Genomic DNA, 23827 nt, shown 5'->3' with positions numbered 1-23827 from the left:
ACTAGGGGAGCTTCTACTCATTAGCATGCATCAGCTGTTATACAATAGCTGTTACCTCTTCATGAACCTATGGTGATACAAATGAGCTAAACTTTGACTCTGGATGAAGTAAAGTTACACCTGAAGCAGCTTTGCTACACTTGTACAGGCTCATACAGATGTAACAGTTACATCATAGCCAGTTAAATAAGTATCCTTTGATGTAGTTGTTACATCTGCCTATACCCTGAGACCCCAGTGCACTTTGAGACTTCAGTGTGTTACCAGAGTATAATTAATAACAACACATTGAGATCTTTTGTTAACTTATCTCAGTCATTAACCATGGTCATGTTAGCCTAAGTTTGTTTGCTAAATTACGTTAGCAAAAGAGATACTATATTGAGTATCACAGGAACTCCATTACAAAATACAAGAAAACTGGCATTTTGATGTGAATCTCATTACAGGCAGTCCTTAGACTTACAATGCAATTGGTTCCAGAAACCCGCATCTTAAGTCGAAACGTTGTAAGTCAGAACCAATTTTTCCATAGGAACAGTGTTATAAATGGGGGATTGGTTCCTTTATGATGCTTGATACAGCTGTGTCCAGCTGGCAAGTCTACTGTGGTGGAAGGGGAGGAGTTAGGGAAGCAGCATGGGGGGGCAGATCAACGCCCCCCCTCAGTGAAGGAGGAACTGGGGCTGGGCTGCAACAAGCACTGCTGAGCCGGGGCTGGGTGGGTGCAGGACTGAGCTGCGACTCATTGGGGGGCATGGGGAGGGAGGGCGGGGTGGCTCCCGCCACTGCACGCTGCTTGTCTAGCAGCTTATCTGGCAGCTCCCACTGCTGCTTCTGCCGCTTGTCCAGGAGGGAATTGGGGGGGGGGGAATGCACCCCCGGATCTGCACAGAGTACAGCGTGCGTGGTTGCGGCTGCACCAGGTTGCACTCCAGGCTAGTAGTGGTGGTGCTGGGAGCAGGGGCTATGCTCTCCCTGCCAGGGCGGGGTGGGCAAGGGACTGGACAAGTAGTGTGCAGTGGTGGGAGCTGCCCCGACCTCCCTGCATCCCCCGGATGAACCATGGCTTCATCTCGCAGCCTCCCTACCCTGTCTGAGTGAGAAGTGAGAGGGTATGGGAGGAGGTGTGTGCCCCTGGATCGGCCTGAGGTGGGTGGTGGAACAGGGGCTATGGGGGGGCTGCAGCCACCCAAAAGTTTGCTGTAGCCCCCGCTGCCCACCCGGAGTTCAGCCTGATGCAGCCCTGGCAGCGGGATCAGCAGCACAAACCGCCAGACTAGCCACTAGACAAGCAGTGTGCAGCGGCAGGAGTCGCCATCCCCTCCACAAGCTGCAGCTCAGTCCCGCACCCATGTGACCCTGGCTGGCCAGCACTTGCCTCAGCCCCAGTCCCTCCCTCACCACAGGGGCCTTGGTCTGCCTCGCCACCCTTCTCTTCCCCCTCCCCTTCCACCACAATACACTTACCAGCTGGACGCAGCTGTATCAACCATCATGAAGTCGAAACCTATGTTGGGGTGGCGAAACAGGGTGTCAATTTATAAACATCGTTAAGTGACATTTGTTGTAACTCAAAAAGTCGTAAGTCAAGGACAGACTGTATTACTGGATGTACATTCCAGATCTTACCGTCTTGTTCCATCTGTTTCTTATGCTGGCTGAGTTCCAGGTGCATACAAGCACAAAAGCTATACCTTCATGTCATGTTGGCACCTACTTTTTCTAAACATCTCTTTGAATGCTACATTTTGTTATATGAGCTTTGCTCTGAAGCATCACCGTTGCATGGAATCAGCATGTCAAGGAAGCCCTCTCTCAGGTTCCAAACAGATAACCTAGCACAAAACTTACTGCTTATAATAGAGTTTGATAGAATTGTCTAGATTCTAAACTAGTATGTTTTAGAGCCCAGGAACCGGAACAACCAAATGTCCATGAACTAAAGCACTCTACATATATGTGACACATGTCAGTTGCGCACACACTTCAGAGTGTGTTTTATGTCTTCACAGGAAATTATAGGGTGATTATTACATCTTATCAAGGAAGACCAATTACTGCATATGGACTGAAGCTTGACAGTAGGGCTGTGTGAAGTTTTGGTTGCTGATTCAATTCAGCAGAGATTCAGCCTGATTCAGCGGCCAAATCTCCAAATTCAAATTGAATCAGGAGAAACTTTCATCTCTACAAATCGATTTGGAGAGATTCAATGATTCGGACATACACACAGCTTCAAATGTTTTTTTCTGTATACCTCAAGGTATCAGGTGGCTCGTGAATGCTGAGATGGTGGGGTGGATGGAGTATCCCACGGGAGTGTGGTGGGGTCCCTGCCTGCTCAGTAGTGGACCCGGAAGTGGACCAGAAGCACTTCTGGCCCAGTTCCGGGTTCACCATGGAGCACGTGAAGGGCCCTCCCCCCAGCTTGACAACTAGTGCCTCCTGGGCCTGGGGGGGCACCCAGGGTCCCCCCACACTCCCCCACACTTGGTGGTGGACCCGGAAGTGGACTGGAAGTACAAAGTTGTCCACAGTTCAGAGATAGGTGAACTGGTGTGTGTATGTGAGGTACTGATTTGTGCCATGTGCCAAGCACTTTGGGAAGCAGACAGGATAAAATAATACTTCTGCGATTTCTACCTTTTTCTTGATCAGCCATAAAATAACTGTCAGACAGTGACATTTTGGGTTAATTGTTGTTGACTTGATCAGATCCGAACCGGGCAGCATACTGTATACCAAGTCGTTACATGCTTGACTCATTCCAGGAATTTAGACAACGTTCTTAGATGTTGTTATTATAACTGTAAAATTGAAACAACTGTTGTGGTTATTAAGTTCAAAAGGCTTCTCATACCAATATAAAGCATGTGATGCCACTATCTCCTGGTGGGTAAAAGAATATTCAGGACAGACATTAGTAACAGTCCCTTGTGAAGGAATGAGTTCCACATCTTCACAGAAGGACCCCTGTTGTTCTTAAGGTATGTTATTATTTATCTTCATGGTAATGTCCGAATGCCATTGTGCAGGGGTCCAATCTGCTGTGTGTTGTACAAACATGTAAAAAAACCCCAAACAAACAACACCCGCTCCTGCCCCCCCAGAAACTAGATCCTGCTCAAAGAGCTTACAGTTTGCCCTTCTCCCTAGGTTTTCTTCAAATGTTACTAAGTCATAGTGCCTAGATTCTGTATCAGGGGCATCAAACATACAGCCCACAGGCCAGATCCAGCAGTAGATCTAGGTCATCCAGCCAAACGCCTTGATGGTGGACCTTCCTGCGGCAGCAGCCAAGCACCTGGGCACGACCCATGACTCTGGAGCCCCAACAACACCACAGGAAGAAGCTCATTATCATTGGTGCTTGGCTGCTGGCAATGAGAGCAAGCCATGGCGCTTGCTTCTTCCTGCGGAACTTCTGGGACTCCAGCATCATTGCCCTGGCCCAGGTTCTTGGCAGCTAAGCTGGTAAGAGCCACAGACCTAGATCCCCAGCAGCACCATGGCTTATTCCCATGTGGGCAGCCATATATTCAGGCAGGGCCTTCAGTCCAGGAGCTACTGAGTCCCAGACCTGTCCAGAGCAGGCACTGGCTCGATCTGGTATGAAGGGTGCAGGTTCTGTGGGCATATGGGGCTTTCCCTATACCATCTATCCAGCCCATAGATTGGTCCTGCACCACTCTTCTGGCCCCCAGGGCCAAATTAGTTTGACACCCCCCCCCTACTGCTTTAAAAGCTAAGAGGGTGTTAAGAAATTGGATGGAACATACATCAGTGCTAACCTGATAGGAAGCAGCCAATGTTCACAGTTTTAACACTCTCTCATTTCACTTTTAAGTGTTTGCATGGGGATACACTGCCCAGTTTTCCTTTCCTAGAGCAGTATACTCCCTAGTCCAGGAGCAATATACTGTGCCCATATTACCACATTAGTTGCCAGAGATCTAGCCTTTTGAATCTTAATATATTGCTGCCAGTATTTCTGCTGACAGCTTTTTCTCTGGCTGTGGGTTGGAAGGTCAGAGTTCAAAATCTGTTTAAAATGCATTCAAGGAAAGATTTACCATGCAGGCGTGACTATCAGGTTAGTCTTTTCATAGTGTTGGGGAATATTGGAGTTTTTTATGGTTTTGACTATGATCCAGCATTGATATTGTAGCTTCAGCGGAGTGCCAAAAACAAGGCTTACAGGATATCAAGTTTTATACCCCCTTATGTAATGTTTATCTGGGTGGGATATGACATATTGAAATTCAATTTATTGAAATTATACTTATGCTGACTCACTGCCAGTGGGGGTGAAACAGCCATCTTCTCTAAGACTCCTGTTTGGATAAACACAGACATGCAAGAAAGACATCCAGCCACAGGTCTCTGCACAGGTCTAGAAATTTGGCATTGAAGGAGCAGTGGCAGCATTAATTGCAGCTCTCTTGCTGTTCAGTTTCTGGACCCTGAAGGCCAGGTGACATGGCCCTATGTAGCAGGCTGCACCAGCACTCAGTGAACCCAGTGCATGGGGTCGCTCTGTGGCCAGATCCAGTACATGGGGATGGGTTGTATGCGGTGTCATACTGGCTTGCAGATAGATCTGGCATGCAGGATTGCATCTGCACTTATTCCACATTTGGGATCTGGCCTGTGGACCAGCCCCATGGCTCTCATCCATCCCATGTAGCCAGTAGGTGATTCAGTATCTGGCCCTTAGAGAGGCATGGTAACTGAAAGAAGACGATCTGAGTTTATAAAACCAGTGTTAGTATCTTCTCTGGTGTATTACTAATTTAGTGATTTTGAATAGTTTGGGCAGCTTTTGCCTGCTTTTTGGAAAAGGGACATTTATTCTTTAGTGAGTGCATCTACACATGCAATTAACATGTAGCAGTAAACTCCAGTGCAGTTTGCCTGGGTAGAGCACACTGAGCCAGGGTGGAACACATTGAGCCGGGGTGGAGCAGCCCCAGGCTGGCAGGGGGTCCAGGGGGTCAACATGCTGCAGAGGGGCTGGCTGGGGCGCAAGGGTGCTACAGTGCAGGGCTAGCCACCAGGCAGCCCCCACATCATAGCAACCCCATGCCCCAGCCAGCCCCAATACCAATCTACATGTGCATTTCAGTGCACATACCTACTCCACTGTAGGACAGTACTTGTCCTGGACAGTACTGTCCTACAGTAGAATTAATTAATTTACTGGACCCTGATACAGGTGTATGTGTAGATGGTGACATTTTACTGTGGAACTAATATATCAGCTCTACAGTAAATCACAAGTGTAGATGCACCCAGTGTGTGCTAAACATTTCATTTTAAAGCTCATGATACAATATTTTTAGGAGATAAATAAGAGCTTGTCAGTGCACAAAAGATGAATCTCTTTAATCGTACCCCTAGTAGAGGTAGAGCAGTACAACCCTACAATGTGGTTTCAGTTATACTTGTATAAAGCTACTTTATACTAGTATAACTTATTCCTTCACGAGAAGTGGATGAGCCATGCCAATGCAAAGCACTTTTGTGTACTAATAATTGAGTTCACACTAGAGGGTATTTACATATAATTAAATCCGTAACCAAGGTCATTATACTGAAACAAAATTTATGTGTAGGCCAGACCGAAGACTAGAGAATCCTCATGTTTTTTCAGTGAGGAGTACTTGTTTAATAGTATTCACAGACTATGGTTACTGTGCTACTTAGCATCAAAGTCAGTATCTGAGAAGCCCTCCAGTGTAGTGACAAACCACTGTTTTTCATTCTTGAGGAAAGGGTCTGTGTTGCTGAGCTAGAGACTTGCTCAACTTTGTTTTTGGATTGCATTTTAAAAGATGTGAAGAAAAACTGTTAGATATACACTACCAGTAGCATAGCTTCTATCTACAGCATATAGTATATTATCCAGCACTCAAGTCCTAAATCTGATATGGCAATGTTAAGCCCTTTTTTGCTTTTTAATGAAGTGGTGGTATAATCAGTAGTATTTTCTCTTATGTATTTGACTGATAAAATCCTGCATTTACCATAAGGGATTCATACTGCTATTGCAGCAAGTGCTTTTGGGAACGTTTTCAGCTAGTAGGCCAGAATGACCAAGCTGTGCTGTAAGGTGAACTGGCACTAGAACCTGGTTACCGCTGCTGCCACCACTGCGTTTCCCCACTTCCTGGCTGCAACACTGGTGAAGCACCCATGTGCAAGATAGGCAAAGCTCTCAGACACAGCATGAGCTAAGCATCCCACTACCCAGCCATGTTAGGGGGAAAGCTCTGCAGCTCCAGGTCAGATCCAGACTCTGAGCCATAGGCAGCCAATCCTTGACTATGACTATAAAATTGTGGTCAGTTGATTTAGCAATATTATGGAAGATATTAATAAGCCTCATCCTGAATGGCAATCAGATTCCAAAATGCATAGTTAGCCATATTATTCTGAAGTTCAGCAGAAGGTAGGGCAGGGTGGCTCCTTAGAGACTTACTGATTCAGAGAAGCAAGAGCAGTCCAGCCCATTCCTAACATCTGACAAAGTATGTTGTTGCTTATGAAAGCTCATGCCTCTGAACCAGGTAGTCTCTAAGGTATAAACCTATACTGCTTTCTGCCAGTTTCTAAAATATAATTCTGGTATCTTCTTTTAGTTTTACTCCACTGTATAAAGGATTCATTAGGCATGTTTGATATATCTGCTTTAAGTATCATTGCATAATATGTATTTGAAAGTGCTAAGAAAGTGTTGCACTTTGGCTGTGATTTCAAAATCCAATTTTCAGGTCAACCTTTTGGTTAGATCTATTATGAAATATACATGTTCTAGGCAATATTTCAGCTGAGATACGTTAAAGTGGATTTGACTTGTGCCTCAGAAGTTTAGCAATTAACATAAATTTTATCACAGTTCACCAAAGTAGCATTTAGCAGGGACATATTATGTCAGTATGTTGATATGTCTTTGTGTGAATATTTCCAAGTTCCTCCATTTATCGGAAGTACATTTCTTGCCTTGTGATTGTTAACAGTTTTTGTCAGTGTAATCAATAAAACTGGCACTGTGAAATGTGATCCTCTTTGGTTTTCAGGCCATCATTGGGTGGTCTCCTTACATCATCTTATCGGCAGCACCAGGAGTCCTTGGCAGCAGAAAGAGAGAGACGACGTCAAGAGAGAGAAGAGAGGTTACAAAGGATAGAGCGTGAAGAGAGAAACAAATTCAAGTAGGAGACCATAATACTTCCTATTTATTTGTTGTCCTAATATAACACATTTCAATCAATTGAGAAATTAAATTACAGAATATTTTGTGCATATAAATATATCTTTCCCCTTAGATTTATGTGTTACTGTAAATGTGTTTAAAGATTAATTTATTTATCAAAGTATTTCTTGGCTAATAAGCTACTGGAATTGCTAGCTATTTGTGTTTCCAGCCAGTTATACTGGCTGGATAGCTGCACAGGCCAGGATTAGCTAGTCAGTCCATTCTCTCTGAAACCCTAATATCTGTAAAGTTTAGGGTGTGAGGAGGGAGATATCTCTCTGTTTTAATTTTTTGAAAAGTAAAATAAGTCACTTTGTGTGAGCATATGGTACTACCTGAAATAGTTTACCTCTGTCTCTAGCTTATTCAGATTTGCATGAAATAGGTACTTCAAAAGTACTGTACAAACAAAATATGAAGTCTGATCCAAGTCCCATTGAAATTGAGGGAAATACTAACATTGATTATAGTAGGCTTTGGATCAGACGCATAAGTTAAAATGTATATAGATCCCTCCTGAGAGGGATCAGACCATTTCTCAAGTAAATAACACATCCAAATCTGAAACTCAATGTACTTAATAGGGGGTTTTCAGAAGTTCTAAAAAGGTTAAATATTTGGGGGTGGGGAGGGGGTTTAAAAATTGTGCATGTTTTCATTGTTCTGTGGTTGATTTAGTCACAACAGAATTTCTTCCCTGTCTCTGGAAATGCTGTATTTTCAGGCTCTGAGAAGTAATTTCACATTCACATTCATAATCAATGGTGAAAGGTAAAGATTTTTTTCAGAAGATAGCTTTTCAGGCTAAAGAGTAAAAAGAATTGTTCTGTCACCATTTTTTTAATCCCTGGAATACACTAGATTTGTTCTGAGATGCAGAACTGTGCATATTGTCATTGTTTTCATAACTACCCATAGTGAAACTGGAAAAGAAGGCACATTCTAAGTGGTTAGAATGAGAAGATAAATTTAGAAGAAAATGAGGGACAAGAAAGGAGTAGGAGTAGAATACAAGAATAGAATCCTTGGTGGCCAAAAGCTGCCCTAGTTGTCCTGAAACAGAAACAATCAAGTTCCAGTTTCAATCTACTTCCAAAATCCCTTGTTCCAGCTGGTATCATATTGCTTCAGTGGAGGAGGGAGGGGGTACGGGTGGCTATCACAAGTCTGCCAATAGCCACTTCCAGAAAGGAAACACCCAGACCCAAAACAGTCACCACAAAGTACTTGACAGCTTTACCTGCTTGAATGAGAGATCTGCCATATCATATCAGAACTGTGTAGTGGTAGTTCTGTCCCAGGGAACCATTGTTAAGGTCAGAAAAATGAGAAGTTGGATAAAAAGAATCTGTCCCATTATCATGTGATGCATACCACTGGTCCATTAAGAACACAATTCTGTGAGGAGCTGAATGCTTCCATTCCCATTGTATAACGCTTCTGTTTTGCAGAGCTGGGATGCCCACCTCCCCTCTTCCCTAAGCTTTGTAGGGCATATTTAAATAAGGGATCCCCAAAGTTATAGACTGAACAGGCAGCAAGGCAGCAACTATGTGTCACTGAACTGTTTGGAAACAAAGCTACCCCAAATGACCAAGGGACATTTCCATGAGTGTCCTTGCAATCATACCATGTTTACTTGAAAGCAAGATGAGTTCCGCCTCCTACCCCCCCCCCCCCCGCCCCAATCAATATGGTAAAAAAGCCCCTTCTCTTGGATTTTACTACAAAAGGGGGAGAGGGGGGGAGCAGAGGCTGCAGCTAAGATAATGTTTTAGTTAACTAAATAAGATTTTTTTCAGTATGTGCAATACTGGGGTTATTTTACATATTATGTAAGCAGTAGAAGGCAAACCCCATGGACATAGGTGAGGAGCAAAGGATTAGCTAGAAGGAATGGACAGGTTTCTCATATGAATCATATTAATCCAGAATCTTAGCTTTTTCATTCACCTAGTGTCATAGCTGAAAATGTGACTTAAGTGTGACCAGTGAAGTGATAACAGCTTGAGTTTTCAGAGAGTTAGAAACAAATTTATTAAGCATTCATTGCTTCCCTGGGTATTATCTCGGGGTATAGACAAACTTACAAATTGCATCATTATCAAAAGATACTCATATAAGCTGTTTATGATGCAACTGACATCTACATGTTTCTGTAGCGATATCAGTGTAGCGTTGCAACTTTTATCTTCAGCCTCTGCCACACAGTATACTTAAGACATGATTAACTAGTTAATCATGTCTTAAGTTGTAACCTAGCCATACATTAAAGCAATTCATGGTGTCATAAAACAAGGAATAAATCTCAAAGTTATGCCACAAAAATATGTAATAACTTTGTGGCCAGTTCCAATCATGCCATTAATTGAAAGTGTGGCCAAGTACACCCCATGGCTGAGAGCCCGGATCAACTGATGGGGCTCCCAGCCATGGAAGCTTACTACTCGCCGGTGTAGGGGGAGCCTGGGATCATGACCCTGGACTCTACCTGCACCAGCAATAAGGTGTGCTGGGATCTGGTGGTTGATCCCACAATCACACCTTATGCCATGCATGTGTGGCATGGCAGGAAGTGTGATGGGGTGGATCACACATCAGATTCCATCGTACCTTTATCTACACATCAGTCATAATCTCAGGGTTAAAGTTCCAGTGATTTAGCTAACTTGTATCACAGTTGAAGCACACAAATATAACTGTTACTTTGGAACAGCTGATGCCCAGGGCAGTTCTTTCCCCACTTTTGAAGTAATTAAAAGGTGCATTTTTCCTTATCCTCAGATGCCAATGATATTATTTTAAATGTCAATGTTGGTGAGGAATTATTTCATCTGCTATGCAGAGGAATAAAAAAAGTAAAGAAATGGGATCAGTAAATGGAAAATTTCTGGCATTGACTATTCTGGTGGTGGGATAGACTAGAAGTAACCTAGTGCCTTTGGTTTTGTCCACTGGAGTTGACCAAACATTAAATAGTGTTCTGCAGGAATCAATTTGCCTTGGCAAGGAGGTAGACGGGATGTTCTAATACAACCTCCAACCTCTAGCATTCTGTTCAACTCTGTGAATTAGTCTTGCTGCAAACAGTATAAAGAACATTTCACCAGTGCAAAAATTTGTGGGTATGATATCACACTCAGGGATTACATGATCCAAGCATCAAGGAAAGTTGATCTGACATAACTAAAAATAAAAAGTTATATGGAGAACTGAGAGAGAGAGAGGAAAACAAACTGGAGGGGAAAGAATAGCAGTAGTCAAGATATTTGAGAACTTGTATCCAGAACTTAGGGCCAGGAAAAATAATAGTATTCCTGGCATATAATTTGCCTATTTTGGGCTTTTAACCTGAAATTCAAAAATTGCCAGTTTTATTTCTTAGATTCATTGCACCTTACATATTTGGTATGATGTATTATACAATTCAACATATTTTGTGCATATCCAGACCTGCTGTTCAGCACTTGTTTAGAAAGCAGAGGCAAATGTCTTTACTGAAGAGTAATCCTTCAGTATCTTTAATGTGCTTATTTTGAGAGATTTCTCTTTCTCCTACTGTGTATTTACTTTTGGTATCATCTGTATTGTTTGATTACTTCTGCCACTTACTGAAATTTTGTTTCTAGCCGAGATTATTTAGACAAAAGAGAAGAGCTAAGACAAGCAAGAGAAGAGAGGTTTGTACCTGTTGCTTTCCACCTAGTACTGTGTCTTTGACTGTGTGGCTGTTGGCTATTTAAGTACATTTTTAACCAGGCATGCCAGAAGCAATTTTATTAAAAGAAATCTATGAAAAGGAAAATCAAGTCCTGCCATGGATCTAGGAATAAATTGTGCAGAAGCAATACAAGCAGGCATAATACCGATCAATCTTTTATTTATTTGAGTGAGAAATAAGACCAAGTATTATATTTACCTGAGAAATTTGTCCAAATTTAGTATGGCCACAAGTCTGTTAAGCCATTATTTCTCAATCAGTGGGTTGCAATTTACTTGCAGGGTCTAAAAATGAGAGGATTGTGAGGTTGGTTGTGAGATGCTGAAAATGTTGATACAGTCTAGAACACTGAAAATCCAAACTAATCCCAACACATTAGAGTTGACTAGTTTCTGTCAATCTCTTGAAGCACAAACAAATAAATTAGGAAACTGAGCATAGTGATCACCCTTACATGTTTTTTTAATATTTATTACCACATAGTGTAAGGGAAGTTATGAATCTTTTTTACTTTACTTAGAAAACATTGTATCCAGCCAGTAGGATCCTATGCCTGTGAAACCATTCCAAGAACTCAAATAACAGACTTTACCTTTCAGTTGTTCACCTCCATTTTCAATATTTGTTTTTACATGCAAAATATGCAAGTAACTAATCAAACAGCAGCCAAAAAATCTCAGAAGCTAGTTCTTCTGTGTATATCATATGCTGTTACAGACTGTTAGACAAATCACCCATGGTGTCTTCTAAAAACTAACATTTCATAATAAAAATGTGAAAAATGACCCTTCCACATACCATTTACTGGCAAATTCTTCTCTGGATACAATCACTTGGGTAGACATTTTTTTCCTTCTACCTTATGAGTTGGACCTACCAGCAATTTTATTGTGGCTAAAGTGGCTGATATTAAAATGATTTTGACAGTTCTAAATTTAAATGGAGGTTGATGTTCTTTCCTCTGGTTTTACAGCCAAAAGATTACAGCCAGTTTAAAGCATCTTGTGAAATGAAACATATCTGACCACATAAACACCAAGCACTCATCTTAGCTGAGTAAAACGTTTTGCAGCAATCCCACTGAGCAGCTGGATTTGAAACAAATTAGAAGTGAATGCTCCAGCACTTTCAAGCTGTAATGGAACATACTAAAGTGAGCCTGAGTATTATTTTGGAAATGTTCACCAGCAGGACATCATTGCTATTGCAATCTGAGCCAGTTTTACTGGTCATTAGTAATGAGTCTTTATGTCCAGGCCTGTTTTGAAATAAAGAGCTACATTCTAAGTTTCTTCTCATAAAGAGAAAAGAAACATCCCTTCTTGACAGTATGTAAATGTCAGAGAAAACATCTACAGCTCAAACCAAACAATAGCTGTCTATTACACTGGCCTTTTCATTCTCTTCATATAGACTTTTCCATCAGCCAGTATCTGAAAGCACACTTTTATGTGTTCTTTTGCAAGTTCACTTCAGCTGTTATTTCAAGACAATGTCTACAGCAAAAGAAAGTTGCGTGTGGCCAATGTGTTAAACTCCACTTTCAAAATATAATCTGGATATAAATTCTGAAAAAATAAGAAGTTTGAGACATGTTATCTTTACAAAGTTTAGACTTTTTTCTAACACTAATAGTGATTAGAAAAAAGCAGTCAGAGGAAAACCTCTCATTAAAACTAATTATATAGAAGCACCTCTATTAAAATGCCCAGTATGTCTACATTTTTTCAAATCTCTTGGAGCAATCTATTAACATCCCATGCTGCATGAGATCCAATATACACTAGGATAATTTAGGGCATGGACCAGACCCCATGGAAGTTCCCCATTGATTTCGGTCGGCTTTTGGATCAAGCTCTTATTAAGAAAGGTAACAGGTTTATGCTGTATTTCTTTGGCTTTGGAAGCATCAATTAGTAATTAAAAAAAAAAAATTTCCATACACATTTTGTGTTTACTGGGGTTCTGCTTGCTGGCATTTAGTTTGCAATGGCCATTTAAAAATGTTCCTGCAATGAAATCCATTGAAGTCTTTCTCATGATATTTCCATTCAAATGGGAATATTCCTGATTTCATTCTGAGTTACAGCTGTTGATGTGGCTGATATCAAAGAGATTATATACAGTTCTCAGGTCAGTGATCTTAAAATTAGAGAACTTGGAATTCTATTTTCATTTTTTTGAAGAGCATAATATTATGTCTACACTATGCAATGAGGTATCTTTAGCTAAGTACACATATGCAAAAAGCCAATGACAAAAGCACCCTATCCTGCTTTACTTAAACCGCTTTAACTTAGAGCACGTTTAAACCAAACAGACATTCATGATTTGTTGGGGGGCTAGCACTACTTGAGGCTAGCAGATAGGGGGAGCTCTTGCACACTTTCCAGCATGTCCCACAGATTCTCCAGGCTGCCAGAGACTCATGAATGCAGCTAAATGGGCAAACTATCCCTGCTTGGCTGCCTGGTGCAGAGGAGTAGAGCTCCCACCTGCTGTTTTCTCAGTGATAGGAACCAGAGAATCACAAAAAAGCAGGCTGGAAGAAACCTCCAGGCTGGGCCAGGGATACCCAGGGAGCAGAATCCAGATGGGGGAGCCCATCTGACGAGCGTCGATGGGGATAGGCTGGGCACTGGCATCTCCCTGGAACCACGATGATGGCTGGAGTTGCCTGTCCACACTGGATCTGCCATGGATCAGGGGAGGGGAAGAGAGGGATGCAAGGCAGGATTGCTCAGAGCAAGGCAGGACACGGGCACAGATGTGGACACACACACACAAAAACACCCCCCGCCCCCCAAGCCCTGCACCTTGCCCTGGAGCACCATGGCCCCACTTGGGCCAGGCTAGAGACCAATGTACACACACACACTCCCCACCAATGCCAGTGGCAGCAGCTCCACTTCCTGCCCCATTGTGCCATGGCCCCTTTCAGGGCCAGGCGCGCGCGCGCACACACACACACACACACACACACACACACACACACACACACTCAGACATTACATGTACACCCAAGCCCCTCTCCCCAGAGCAGTCCTGCTGGAGCATCAGACAGGGCCATGCTGCTTACTGCTGCACCAGGAACTCTGGCAGGGTGGGGTTAGGGGTGGAAAAGGAGCCCATGTGCTGCAGGGGGTGCCTGGCCTGGCCCCCACCAAGACCCAATCTGGGAAACCGGGGGTGGGAGGCACCTGCCAGGGGGGCTTGCAGTGACAGCTGAGGTAGTGGAGCCAGCCTGGTGCTCAGGCAGAGCAGAAGAACTTTGCCTAAGGCGAACACACTGCCTTTCAGTGGGCGCCTGGGATGCCGGTGAATGCAATGTAGCTTAGTACCTGATGGGATGTCAAAAAAGTGATCTAACCTAAAGCACTTTAGTCTGATAGCTCGTCGATCAAGGTTACATTAAAGCATAATCTGCCCTTTTTAAAGCGCTCTATGAACTGTGAATGTCTCTTCTGTTATGGCTGTAGAGCATTTCCTGTGTGCTTATAGCTCAATAGGTGTAATGTCTGGACCTGGCCTCTGTTATTAAAAGCAGTCTCATCCTGGTAGGCTGGAGTTCCATGTAGGCTAATCAATCCTGCCTCTTATTATGTGCTGTACAATGTAAATATACCCTGTGTGGGATTTACTGTTCACAAAACGTACCAAACTGACAGCCCAACATCTGCTGCCCTTTATCCTGAAAAGACATCCGATATGCCAAGATGCTTGGCCTAGAGGAACACGGCATCATGGACAGCAGGCATGCAGCAAACTGGCACTACATGGGGTGACCATACACCCTATTTTTGCTGTGACAGTCCCATTTTAAACACCTGTCCTAGGTGACCCATTGGTTTGGTCAAATGAATACTTTTGTCCTAAGTTGACTAAAGTGCTTTAGGTTAGAGTGCTTTTTGAATATCTGTGCTACATCCCATTGGGCGGTAAGCTAGTAACACTCAGCAGTCAGGAATTTGATAGGGGTTTCTGGTCCTCTGGCATCCCATGACACCCTCCTGTCCCATTCTCCAGTGCATTCAGCTGAGACTAGATCTTGGAGAGACCTGACTTGGAGGCAGGTGGGAGAGCGGAGTGTCCTGTTTTGAGATCCAGAATGTATGGTCACCCAAGCACAGAAAGTACCATATATATAAGAAGAAAGTCAAATTCATTCATTATCCTTATTTAAGCCTGGGTCTGTATCAGACTGCTAGTAGAACTACTAATGTTTTAGTGCTGGAGTTACCTGCACCCTAGAAAGTGGATTAAAGTCACCAATTTGCTTAATACTATTCACTTGATAAATGTAAAATGTTCAAAACTTCAGTTTTAGTCATATCTGTTAGGTATTGGTAAAAAGCTTCATCTAGGTCCTAATAGTGCTCCAAGTTCTCCAGTATCCATGTGAGCCCTAAATCTGAATAGTCTTAGTGTTCTGTATATCATTTGACAATATACCAAATTTGTAAGATGCCAGGAGATCTGCTCTTCTAGGTTTATCTGTACTTTTTATGCAATATGTTATGGCAAAAGATAAATTTTGAGAACACATATTTTGCCAGTCTGCTGTTTTCCTGGTGAATTTGATTGTGCAGCACAAAGCTACAGAAGCTAAAAAGTTAAAGCAGCTGCAAAAGAGCTGAGGACAATAAAAAATTGGAACTCCCCATGTTATAAAGGGATCAGTCTGGATCTCTGCTATAGCATGCTGGCAAATTGCAGAAAACTCCAGTGCAGCCAGCTGTGCTGTACCTGGTTTAGCTAAGCAATCAATTGAATGTCTTTTTATGACTCCTAAGTTCCATCTGCTCAATTTGTGAGGGGGGTAGGAGGGAAGCCATGGTCCCTGACTGACTGCAGTTAGAAGGGCTGGTGTTGTTAAACATGTAATGAAAGACCATGATAACGCCTGCAAAGGGCTTTCCTCCTAGTGAAAAAAAAAAACATCCTTTAGAATTGGCTTCATGCAAGAATTGTAAACAGTTCCTATTTTATACCCATACGAGTATGTAGCTTGTTATATTTTCATCCAAAGTCTGTAGGGGTTCTTTTTCTGCAGAATCTCAGTTCAAAGCCTACTCATACCTCTGGAGGAATAAAAGAAAGCGAGTTTGTTCTTCATTACTGCTGTTTGTAATAATAAAAATTGCATAACAAAACACAATGAGCGCTCTTTGATGATACCTTTGCATGCCACATATTTGTTTTTTGTGAATGTGCATGTGTGTGTGTATGGGGTTACTGTATGTACGGAGCATGTCTGTTGCCACATATGGCTGACTTCTTTACCCTTACTGAATTTAATATACACTTCTACACTAATTCAGCCTGTCAGTGAGACAGGATGGGGGAGGAGGCGTGCTCCTTGTTATGAAATGTTTACAGCAGCGGGTTACTGGAGAATGACCGCATAGTCTTTCAGGGACATAAGCAGTAGTCTTGATTAACCTGTTTAACAGTTCACTTGTGGGTAAGACAAACAGAGTCAGAAGCCTGTTACAGCTGTACTCATGAATTTATTCCTTAGCAAATAATGGTGGATAAAATTAGCAGACATCTGGAAGAGGCACATATTTCAAACTTATTTTGGTCCCAATGTATAAAGCACAGTATGAAGAATATGATTGGTAGCTGGTCTTAATAAACAGTTAGTGAGTTCTGCCTGCCTAAAATGCAAAACAGATGTATCTTTGTTCTTTTAAACTGACTTTGATGAATAAACTATATGTGACGTCAGGTCCAAGCTATTGGATGTCTGAGTCCGGCAGAAAAATTTTTTAGAATAAAAAAAAAGAAAGTTTCCATTGTAGACTCTGGAGAGAACAAAGTGAATTCCAGTGCATTGCTCCTAGAGCAAAGGGAAGCAGGTTCAGAGACTTAGATAGTCTTCAGTCCAAACCTTTATTATTGGCTTTATTTTCAGGGAGATCTGTTTTTGTCTGCTGCACTTGAATCATTTTCCTCTTTCTGAAGCAAGTCTTGGACTTAACTATTTGCATCAGTACTGGGGGCTGAATTTTGGTTTTGGGTTTTGGGTTTTTTTTAATATTTTGGAAAACCAGAGGGGTGTGAAGAGAAGGGCAGACAAATGCTTCCAATGGGAGGAAAGCAGGACTCTGCAGACAGGATACAGTATCCAAGGACTGTTTAATTATACCATTTGGGGGTTTGTTCTGTCATGGCAGATTTAACATTTTTTGGGGTTCATATTCTTTGCCTTGGTGCACAGTTCTTTGGCAGGCTGACCCTATAGTCTGTTCAGTGCAGAACCCCTTGTGTCAGGAAGTCAGCTCATTCTCTGCAGGTGTTTCATCCGTAAACAAGCATCAACCACAGGCTTCTCTTTCTTTACGGAAACCCTTTGGAATTTAACTTTCAGATACAAATACTTGGAGAAGTTGGCAGCTGAGGAGTATGAGAAGGAGCTGAAAAGCCGGAGTATAAACCGAGGCAGAAGTGAGCTGTCCTTGAACCTGGGCTCTCCCTCAGCCCCATCCTCTCCCATTGCCAAGTGCACCAGCCCAGCCTCGCTAGAATCCCAAGAGGAGCTGAACACCCCTTCTACATCCCGGGGGACACCTCAGCCCCCTGAAGGTGAGTGCTAAGGAGGATGGATGGAAAGGAGCTAATTTACCCAAGTGTCTCTCTTTCTTCAGCTGGAGCTTTGTTATGCATGCATACAGGACTGAACCCTTTAGAGTTCCACGACTCATTTCCAGGTCCTTACTTGACAGATTTCTCTTTGCCATCTGTCTGCATTTCTCCTTTCTTTCTCAAATACCTCCAAGTATCTCTGAGCTGTTTGTGCTAGGAATATGTGGTTATTAGTTATCACCATTGTTCGTATTAATCTTGCCTGCTTTAACTGCAATGAAATAACTAGAAAATGCTACATACAGAGAATCTTATTTTAGAACCATGTTCCTTGTATATCAGTAGTTACTGAATACTAAAACAACATACTCCTTCCAGCATATTTTGCTTATGTGGATTCTCTGAAAGAAATACTACAGATGAATGTCAAGATTATAACAACCTTCCAGCATAGCACAGGCTGTCTGGGACAAACAGAAAAGTTACTGAATTTAAGAGGAGGATGCTGTGCTGATTATTTTTAACAATGACCAAAAAAAAAGTAATTGAATTGTAGCAAAACTACTAGCAGATTTCAGAGATCACAGGCAATTAGTAAAAAGAAAAATACAACCAGTGCCTGTCTGAGTGATTTGCTGTCATATAATTTACTGATGTACAGAGCAGTATTTGATGCGGGTGCACATTGGTCCGTCATTTTCAACATGTACCCCTCTTCCAGCCCTCTGAAAAACCAAACCTGTGGCAATTTACCTTCTTCCTATGTGATGTTGCATTAATGTTGGGAGCCTCAGTGCATGTTGAGGACTTACCACCATCATTTACACTGATTTGATTTCCTGCTTCCAGGCTATTGGTGATTAATGCTTCTATAACTTGTGTTAATTGGTTTTATTGGTTGAAGCAGCTTGAAGCACGCTGCAAGTAATGCAACTAAGGAAAATGTTATATAAAGGCTGACTTCGGGAGTATTTTCTCTCCTAGTGCTAAATACTTGGGTCAACATTATTTGTGTTTACATATCTTTTTAATTACATTTCCAATGTATTTGTATCTGTGATCCTCTGTGCATCTCAGTAGAATCATTTTAGCCCAGAAAACAGGACTATTTCTCTTTAACATTTCTCTCAAAACTGCAGGGATCTCAATCTTTCAAACCCAGCATAAGATTTGCAGCAAATAAGCTAGATTTTTCCACTGTCAGGATTTCAGGATTGAGTAGGGAACAAGTATCTTTTTTATGTTAATTGTTTTAACATATTTCACCTGGAAGCATTCTGAAAAATTGCAGCCTAAGATGGAACAGTGTGATACATACAGAGAGTAAATTTAGAACAGGTGCATGGAGGTGCTCTGCGGATATAAAAAGGCTGCCCATAGACAGCAAACAGGTGGATGGGGCATATCAAGCAAAATACCCAACAAAATCAGGAGGTTTACAAGGGCATCATCTGGGCTCCTGGCCCACAGGCAGTGATGGTCCCAGAGCAGGTGGACAGGGCAATACCAGACAAAATCCAGCAGAGGGCTGTCCTCAGAAATCTAGGACAGTGTCAGACTATGGGCCCTGAAATATGTTTGGTTCAGTGGGAATTTTTACCTGAATAAGGACTGCAGTGCAAGGCTTAGAGACAACTAGTGTTCAGAGCAGCAGAAAGTTATCAAGGATTCAGTAAGTGGGGCAAGACAACAAATACCTGACCGTTTCCTGACGATGGGGAAGCTAATCAGGCAGGGAGCAGCTCTGAATAGACAGTACATTTTCAATAGCTTTTTGGTCATGTTCTCTAGCATGATGTCATTGGGTTATTGGATTGGGTGCTTCACCATCCTTACACAGTAAGGAAATATTAGCACCACGTTATAGATCAGAAAAATGAGACACTGATTTGCTTAACGTATGCACACATAAAAAAGCTCAGACTGAGCCAGACACAGCATCCAGTCCTAACCTGTTGCTTTGAACATGGGATTCTCTTCTTTCCTAAGCAGGGATAAAACTACAAGAATGAATACTTTTTAATTCTATGGCCTTTAACACACAGTTCTTCAGAGCATCAGAGTTATTCATTTATGTGTAATGTTGTCTTGCAAAATTCTGAACCTGAATTCTCAGGGTGAATACCTCCCATCAGTAATAAAATAATAGCTGGCTCTAAATTTCTTTTCCAACACTTTTGTTGAAATATCCTATGCACATACAATACCGGTTCCAGGCCTGTGAAGCTTAACCCTTTGGTAGCTTAACCCAACAAAAAAATCTTGAAATGCTGCACTGAGTTATTTTCTAATGTGTAGTTGCTCCCACTGAAGTAATTGGCTCCAGTTAGTTCTACTCTTGACTTCAAAGTTGAACCCATAATCAAGACCACGGGACTCAATTATTTTTCAGAGCTACTGTTTTCAGTTTTGTTAGTTCAGGATAAAATATTTTCTGTCAGTATCTCAGACTGCTCTTTCCTAATGTCAGACCAAAAGGGATTCAGAGGTGTACCCTTCCCTTTGGGAGTACAAACATGCATCTCTGGTGTTTCATACACTGAGCAACGTGTGAGTTATGGGCAGTGGGGCAACTTCTAGGCTAATTAGCACACAAGTGAGACTCAAAACTGGGCAAGGGTGGACGTCCCAGAGGCACCAACGCTGTCTAAATATCCACACTAGCAGAAGTGAATTGACATATGAGAAGTTTCTGGGCAGGAAGGTATTGGTGAGAAAATCCTGGCCCCAGCAGGGACAGGCAAAGTCCAGCCTGCAAGCCAAATCAGGCCCATGCCAGACTCCATTTCCAAGGGGCCCCTGCCTGCGTCACTGAAGCCAATCTCCAGAGACACCAAAGCAGCGATAGGGCTGTAACAGTGCTGCCCCCAGCAGCACTGGCAGGGTGTGTGCCTGGGCACGGAGTTGCTCCAGGGCCAGGATCTTGCAGTAGTGATAGCATGATCTGGAGCTGGGACAGAGCTGTGATTCACTACCCGCATGCCCTAGGCGGGGGTGTGCAGGCAGCGGATCACAGCTCTACCCTGCCTCCAGACCACTCTGTCACCGCCACAAGATCCCAGCCCCGGCCCCAGCCGCAGAGCAGCTCCCCACCTAGCCACGTGCCCTGCCAGCACTGCTGGAGCTGGTCTCTATGGAAACCCTGGCCCTGCGCTGTCACAGCACCGCTGCTGCTGGGATCTCCATGGAAACCAGCTACAGTGATGTGAGCAGGGACTGCTGGGAAATAGAGTCCAGCCACTGGCTAGGTCCACCATTTTGTCCACCCCTGGGTTAAAGGAACTTTTGTGTCAAAAGAAAAGGAGGAACATAAAAAAATAAACAAGAGAAGATGACTTAGGGCAGAGGTGAGAGCAGCTGGCCCCTATGGCAGTCTGCTTTATGTAAACAGTGTTCATCATAAGAAAAATATTCTTCCATTATTTGGATCATAACTAAGGGAGATTTGGAATCTTGCTGACCTTGCAAAAATCAGGGCTCTTTAAGGGAAATTTTACCATGCTCCCACAACTAAAAGGGGAAATGTTTTAAGCAGAGACTCAGGGTCTGCCCAAACATTGGAGCCTGAGTAGGAGTGAGCTTCTGCAGACAGATAATCCATATCCACAGAGACACACGGCTATGGTTCCTCAGCCACAGTCTCCCAGAAAACAGGAGGGAAAGACTGAATCTAGGCGAGCTTATTGAGCTTGTTGCTTTGCCTAGGGATTAGTGACCGATACTTCTATTCTCTTTTGAGCTACAGGACTGGCTTACAACTATAGATAAGGAAGCATGATGGGAGTGGTGAAATGTCATGCTCTGTGGAAGCCTCAGGGTACTGTGAGGAGGACTGGATCTGAAAAGGATGGGTAGAGAGGGATTCCTGCAGCTGACTGTACCCATGCTCTTTACCACAATGGAACCATCTGGGGGCCAGATCAGTCAGTAGGTAGCTGCAGCAGCTTCTTCCATACAAACTTCCCTTTATGAATGGACTAGAGCCATGCAAAAATATAGAAGGGGTAGGACCTTATTGAAAAATAACCCATCTGATGAGAAGATCATTGGGTTTGGGACTCAGCTCTCCTGAGCAGGGAATCCTATGGGAAGCCAAACTTGGACTTAAGCTAGAGCTTATTGAATTCTTTGTATCACCACATCATTTAAAGGCATGAAATGGCTCGTGTGAAACCATTTGATCATTTATATGTCTTCCTGGTGCCTTTCACTTACAATGATGTTGCCTTTCCAGTGCTTAGCTGCTATATAATTTTAACTGGGGTAACTAATGGATATGCCTCAACTCCTATCTGAAGTTTCTCCCTAAAAAGAATCAGAGTGGGAGTTAGTCTCTGTCCTCTTTTAGTCTTTGAGCTCTCTATGATGTGTGCCAGCAAGACTGTGATGCTAGTTTTTCTAGCATGAAAATTGGTCTAGTAGATGCCAAACTGAAATCAACACTTCACTTCATATAGGCCACTAAACAGTCACCCATTAGGAATGAGTTTCTTTCCACATCACCAGATGTTCTTTCTAATATCAACATGGCTGTTGCATTTATCATGTTGTGCAACTTCAAGTGATTAACGTAGGGTGAGCTCAGTGTTTTGTTTTTACCTATAGCATGTTGACATATTTAATATTTTGAGTTGCATGGGTGTGATTAACGTGAGTTACCTGAATTTTAGTAATCTGATGGATTTAGTGCAGTGTTTAAATTGTTTTGTAGCTTTGATCATTTGACATTACAGTAACATTAATTGTCCCAAACCCCAGTTATCCAAATTGTTCAGTTAGGCTGCCAACCCCTACATGGTGTGTGGTATGTGTGAAAGCACTTGTGAGTAAAAGAAAAAACTGTTCTAATGATTGAGAAAAAAAATTAAATAAACTGAATAAAGTGTGTCTATATGTTGTATATATTATATATAAACAAGTTCATTTAATATACGTTTAATTAGCTGAACAGATTTTATAAATGAGTTTTGGACCATTCCAGCTAGAGACTCATAACACTTTCTCAAATGCCTGCGTATCTAAAGGTGCAAACTCAGTTATTTTTACAGGAATACCACGTCAGCAAAAGGTACTTAATTTGTACTGGAGGCACTTTCCGATCTTTCTTATTCAGTGTATCTAAACTAGTAGTAATGTAGCTATACGTTTTCCAATCTCTAATCCCCTCTTCCTAGAACAAGCTTTTTTAAAATTAATGTTGTGTTGGTTGGGGAGGGGGTGGATTTATGTGTTTTGAGGGACAGCCACAGACCCTCTGTAAGCTTGGTGGGAGGATTGGAATAGGGAAAGTGATCTCTCTGTGGTATGAGACAAGGGACTGGGAATAGATGGGCATGGGAGTGGAAAAATATTTCAAGCCTAGATGTGAATGGGCACTGGAGAAGTTGGGAAGCACAGTTGGGATGGGATAGAGGACTTAAGGGAAGCAGGAGTGGGAGGGCTGGCTAGTGTTAAAGTTTTGGGGTGTTGTTTTGGGGTATTGTTGCTTCTCGTATTGTGGTTTGTCTGTCTTTTATTGTAAACTGTCCTGGTGGGGTGGGGTATCTGGATGGGGTGGTTTATAAATCCAAATAATATAATAATGATGATGATTGATCAGTGCTCAGCCATATGACACAGGCTTACTTTCTAAAGGACACACCATGTTGCATTCATGTAGTGCTGAATTCTGCACTTGTCATGGTGTACAATAATAGCATGGTTCAAAGATGAACTATGGCTCAAATTGTGTGCCCAATTAATGAGGCTAGGTCATCTCTGTTTAATATATGATGCTGATCCTTCCTTGGGTAATCCAGTAGCTAGGTGACATTTCGGCCCCAGTGAAGTAGGTAGCAATAAACTTTCTTTACAAGTCCAAAGTTCTTACAGAATAGTGTGAAATAAGAATACTAAAACATGCTGAAAGGATATTTAATTACACTTTTGGATAACCTTTGTTACGTAGAAAGTTAAAAATAGGCTGAATTTAATGTGCAAGTGTTCAGTCTTAGAAATGGTAACCTGATTTTTGTCTCAGGAGATGAAATATCCATACACCTATGAAAGTTTCTTAGATGAATATCTTGCCCCTGACCCTTCTGAGCTTCCACTTTCTTAGGCTGCATCTATTTATGCACCCTTATATTTTCAGGATGTGCTCCTATGAAACACTCTTTTTTCACAAAGATACAGCTCAATTCTTTTCATTTAATTCTCAAAAAAGCAAACAAACTATCATATGCAATAGTTTCCAGAGACCACTTCAGACCCTAAAG

General features: G+C 42.4%; 1 protein-coding gene across 5 annotated transcripts in view; it reads left to right on the top strand.

The window, feature by feature from the left end:
* Positions 1–23827, top strand: part of FHOD3 (formin homology 2 domain containing 3) — a 645457-nt gene that overhangs the window by 513617 nt on the left and 108013 nt on the right. For 4 of the 5 annotated variants that reach the window (XM_059728584.1, XM_019479159.2, XM_019479160.2 and 1 more), the window contains 3 exons: positions 7083–7217; positions 10891–10941; positions 17356–17570. In XM_059728584.1, the coding sequence (XP_059584567.1) occupies positions 7083–7217; positions 10891–10941; positions 17356–17570 (401 nt within the window). The remainder of the gene's footprint in view (positions 1–7082; positions 7218–10890; positions 10942–17355; positions 17571–23827) is intronic. The other variant, XM_014611417.3, reaches the window with a different exon arrangement.

This window comes from Alligator mississippiensis, chromosome 5 (genome assembly GCF_030867095.1).
Source record: "Alligator mississippiensis isolate rAllMis1 chromosome 5, rAllMis1, whole genome shotgun sequence".
Classification (NCBI taxonomy): domain Eukaryota; kingdom Metazoa; phylum Chordata; order Crocodylia; family Alligatoridae; genus Alligator; species Alligator mississippiensis.
Note: the sequence above shows the minus strand (reverse complement) of the source record. Positions and strands in the feature narration are given on the sequence as shown.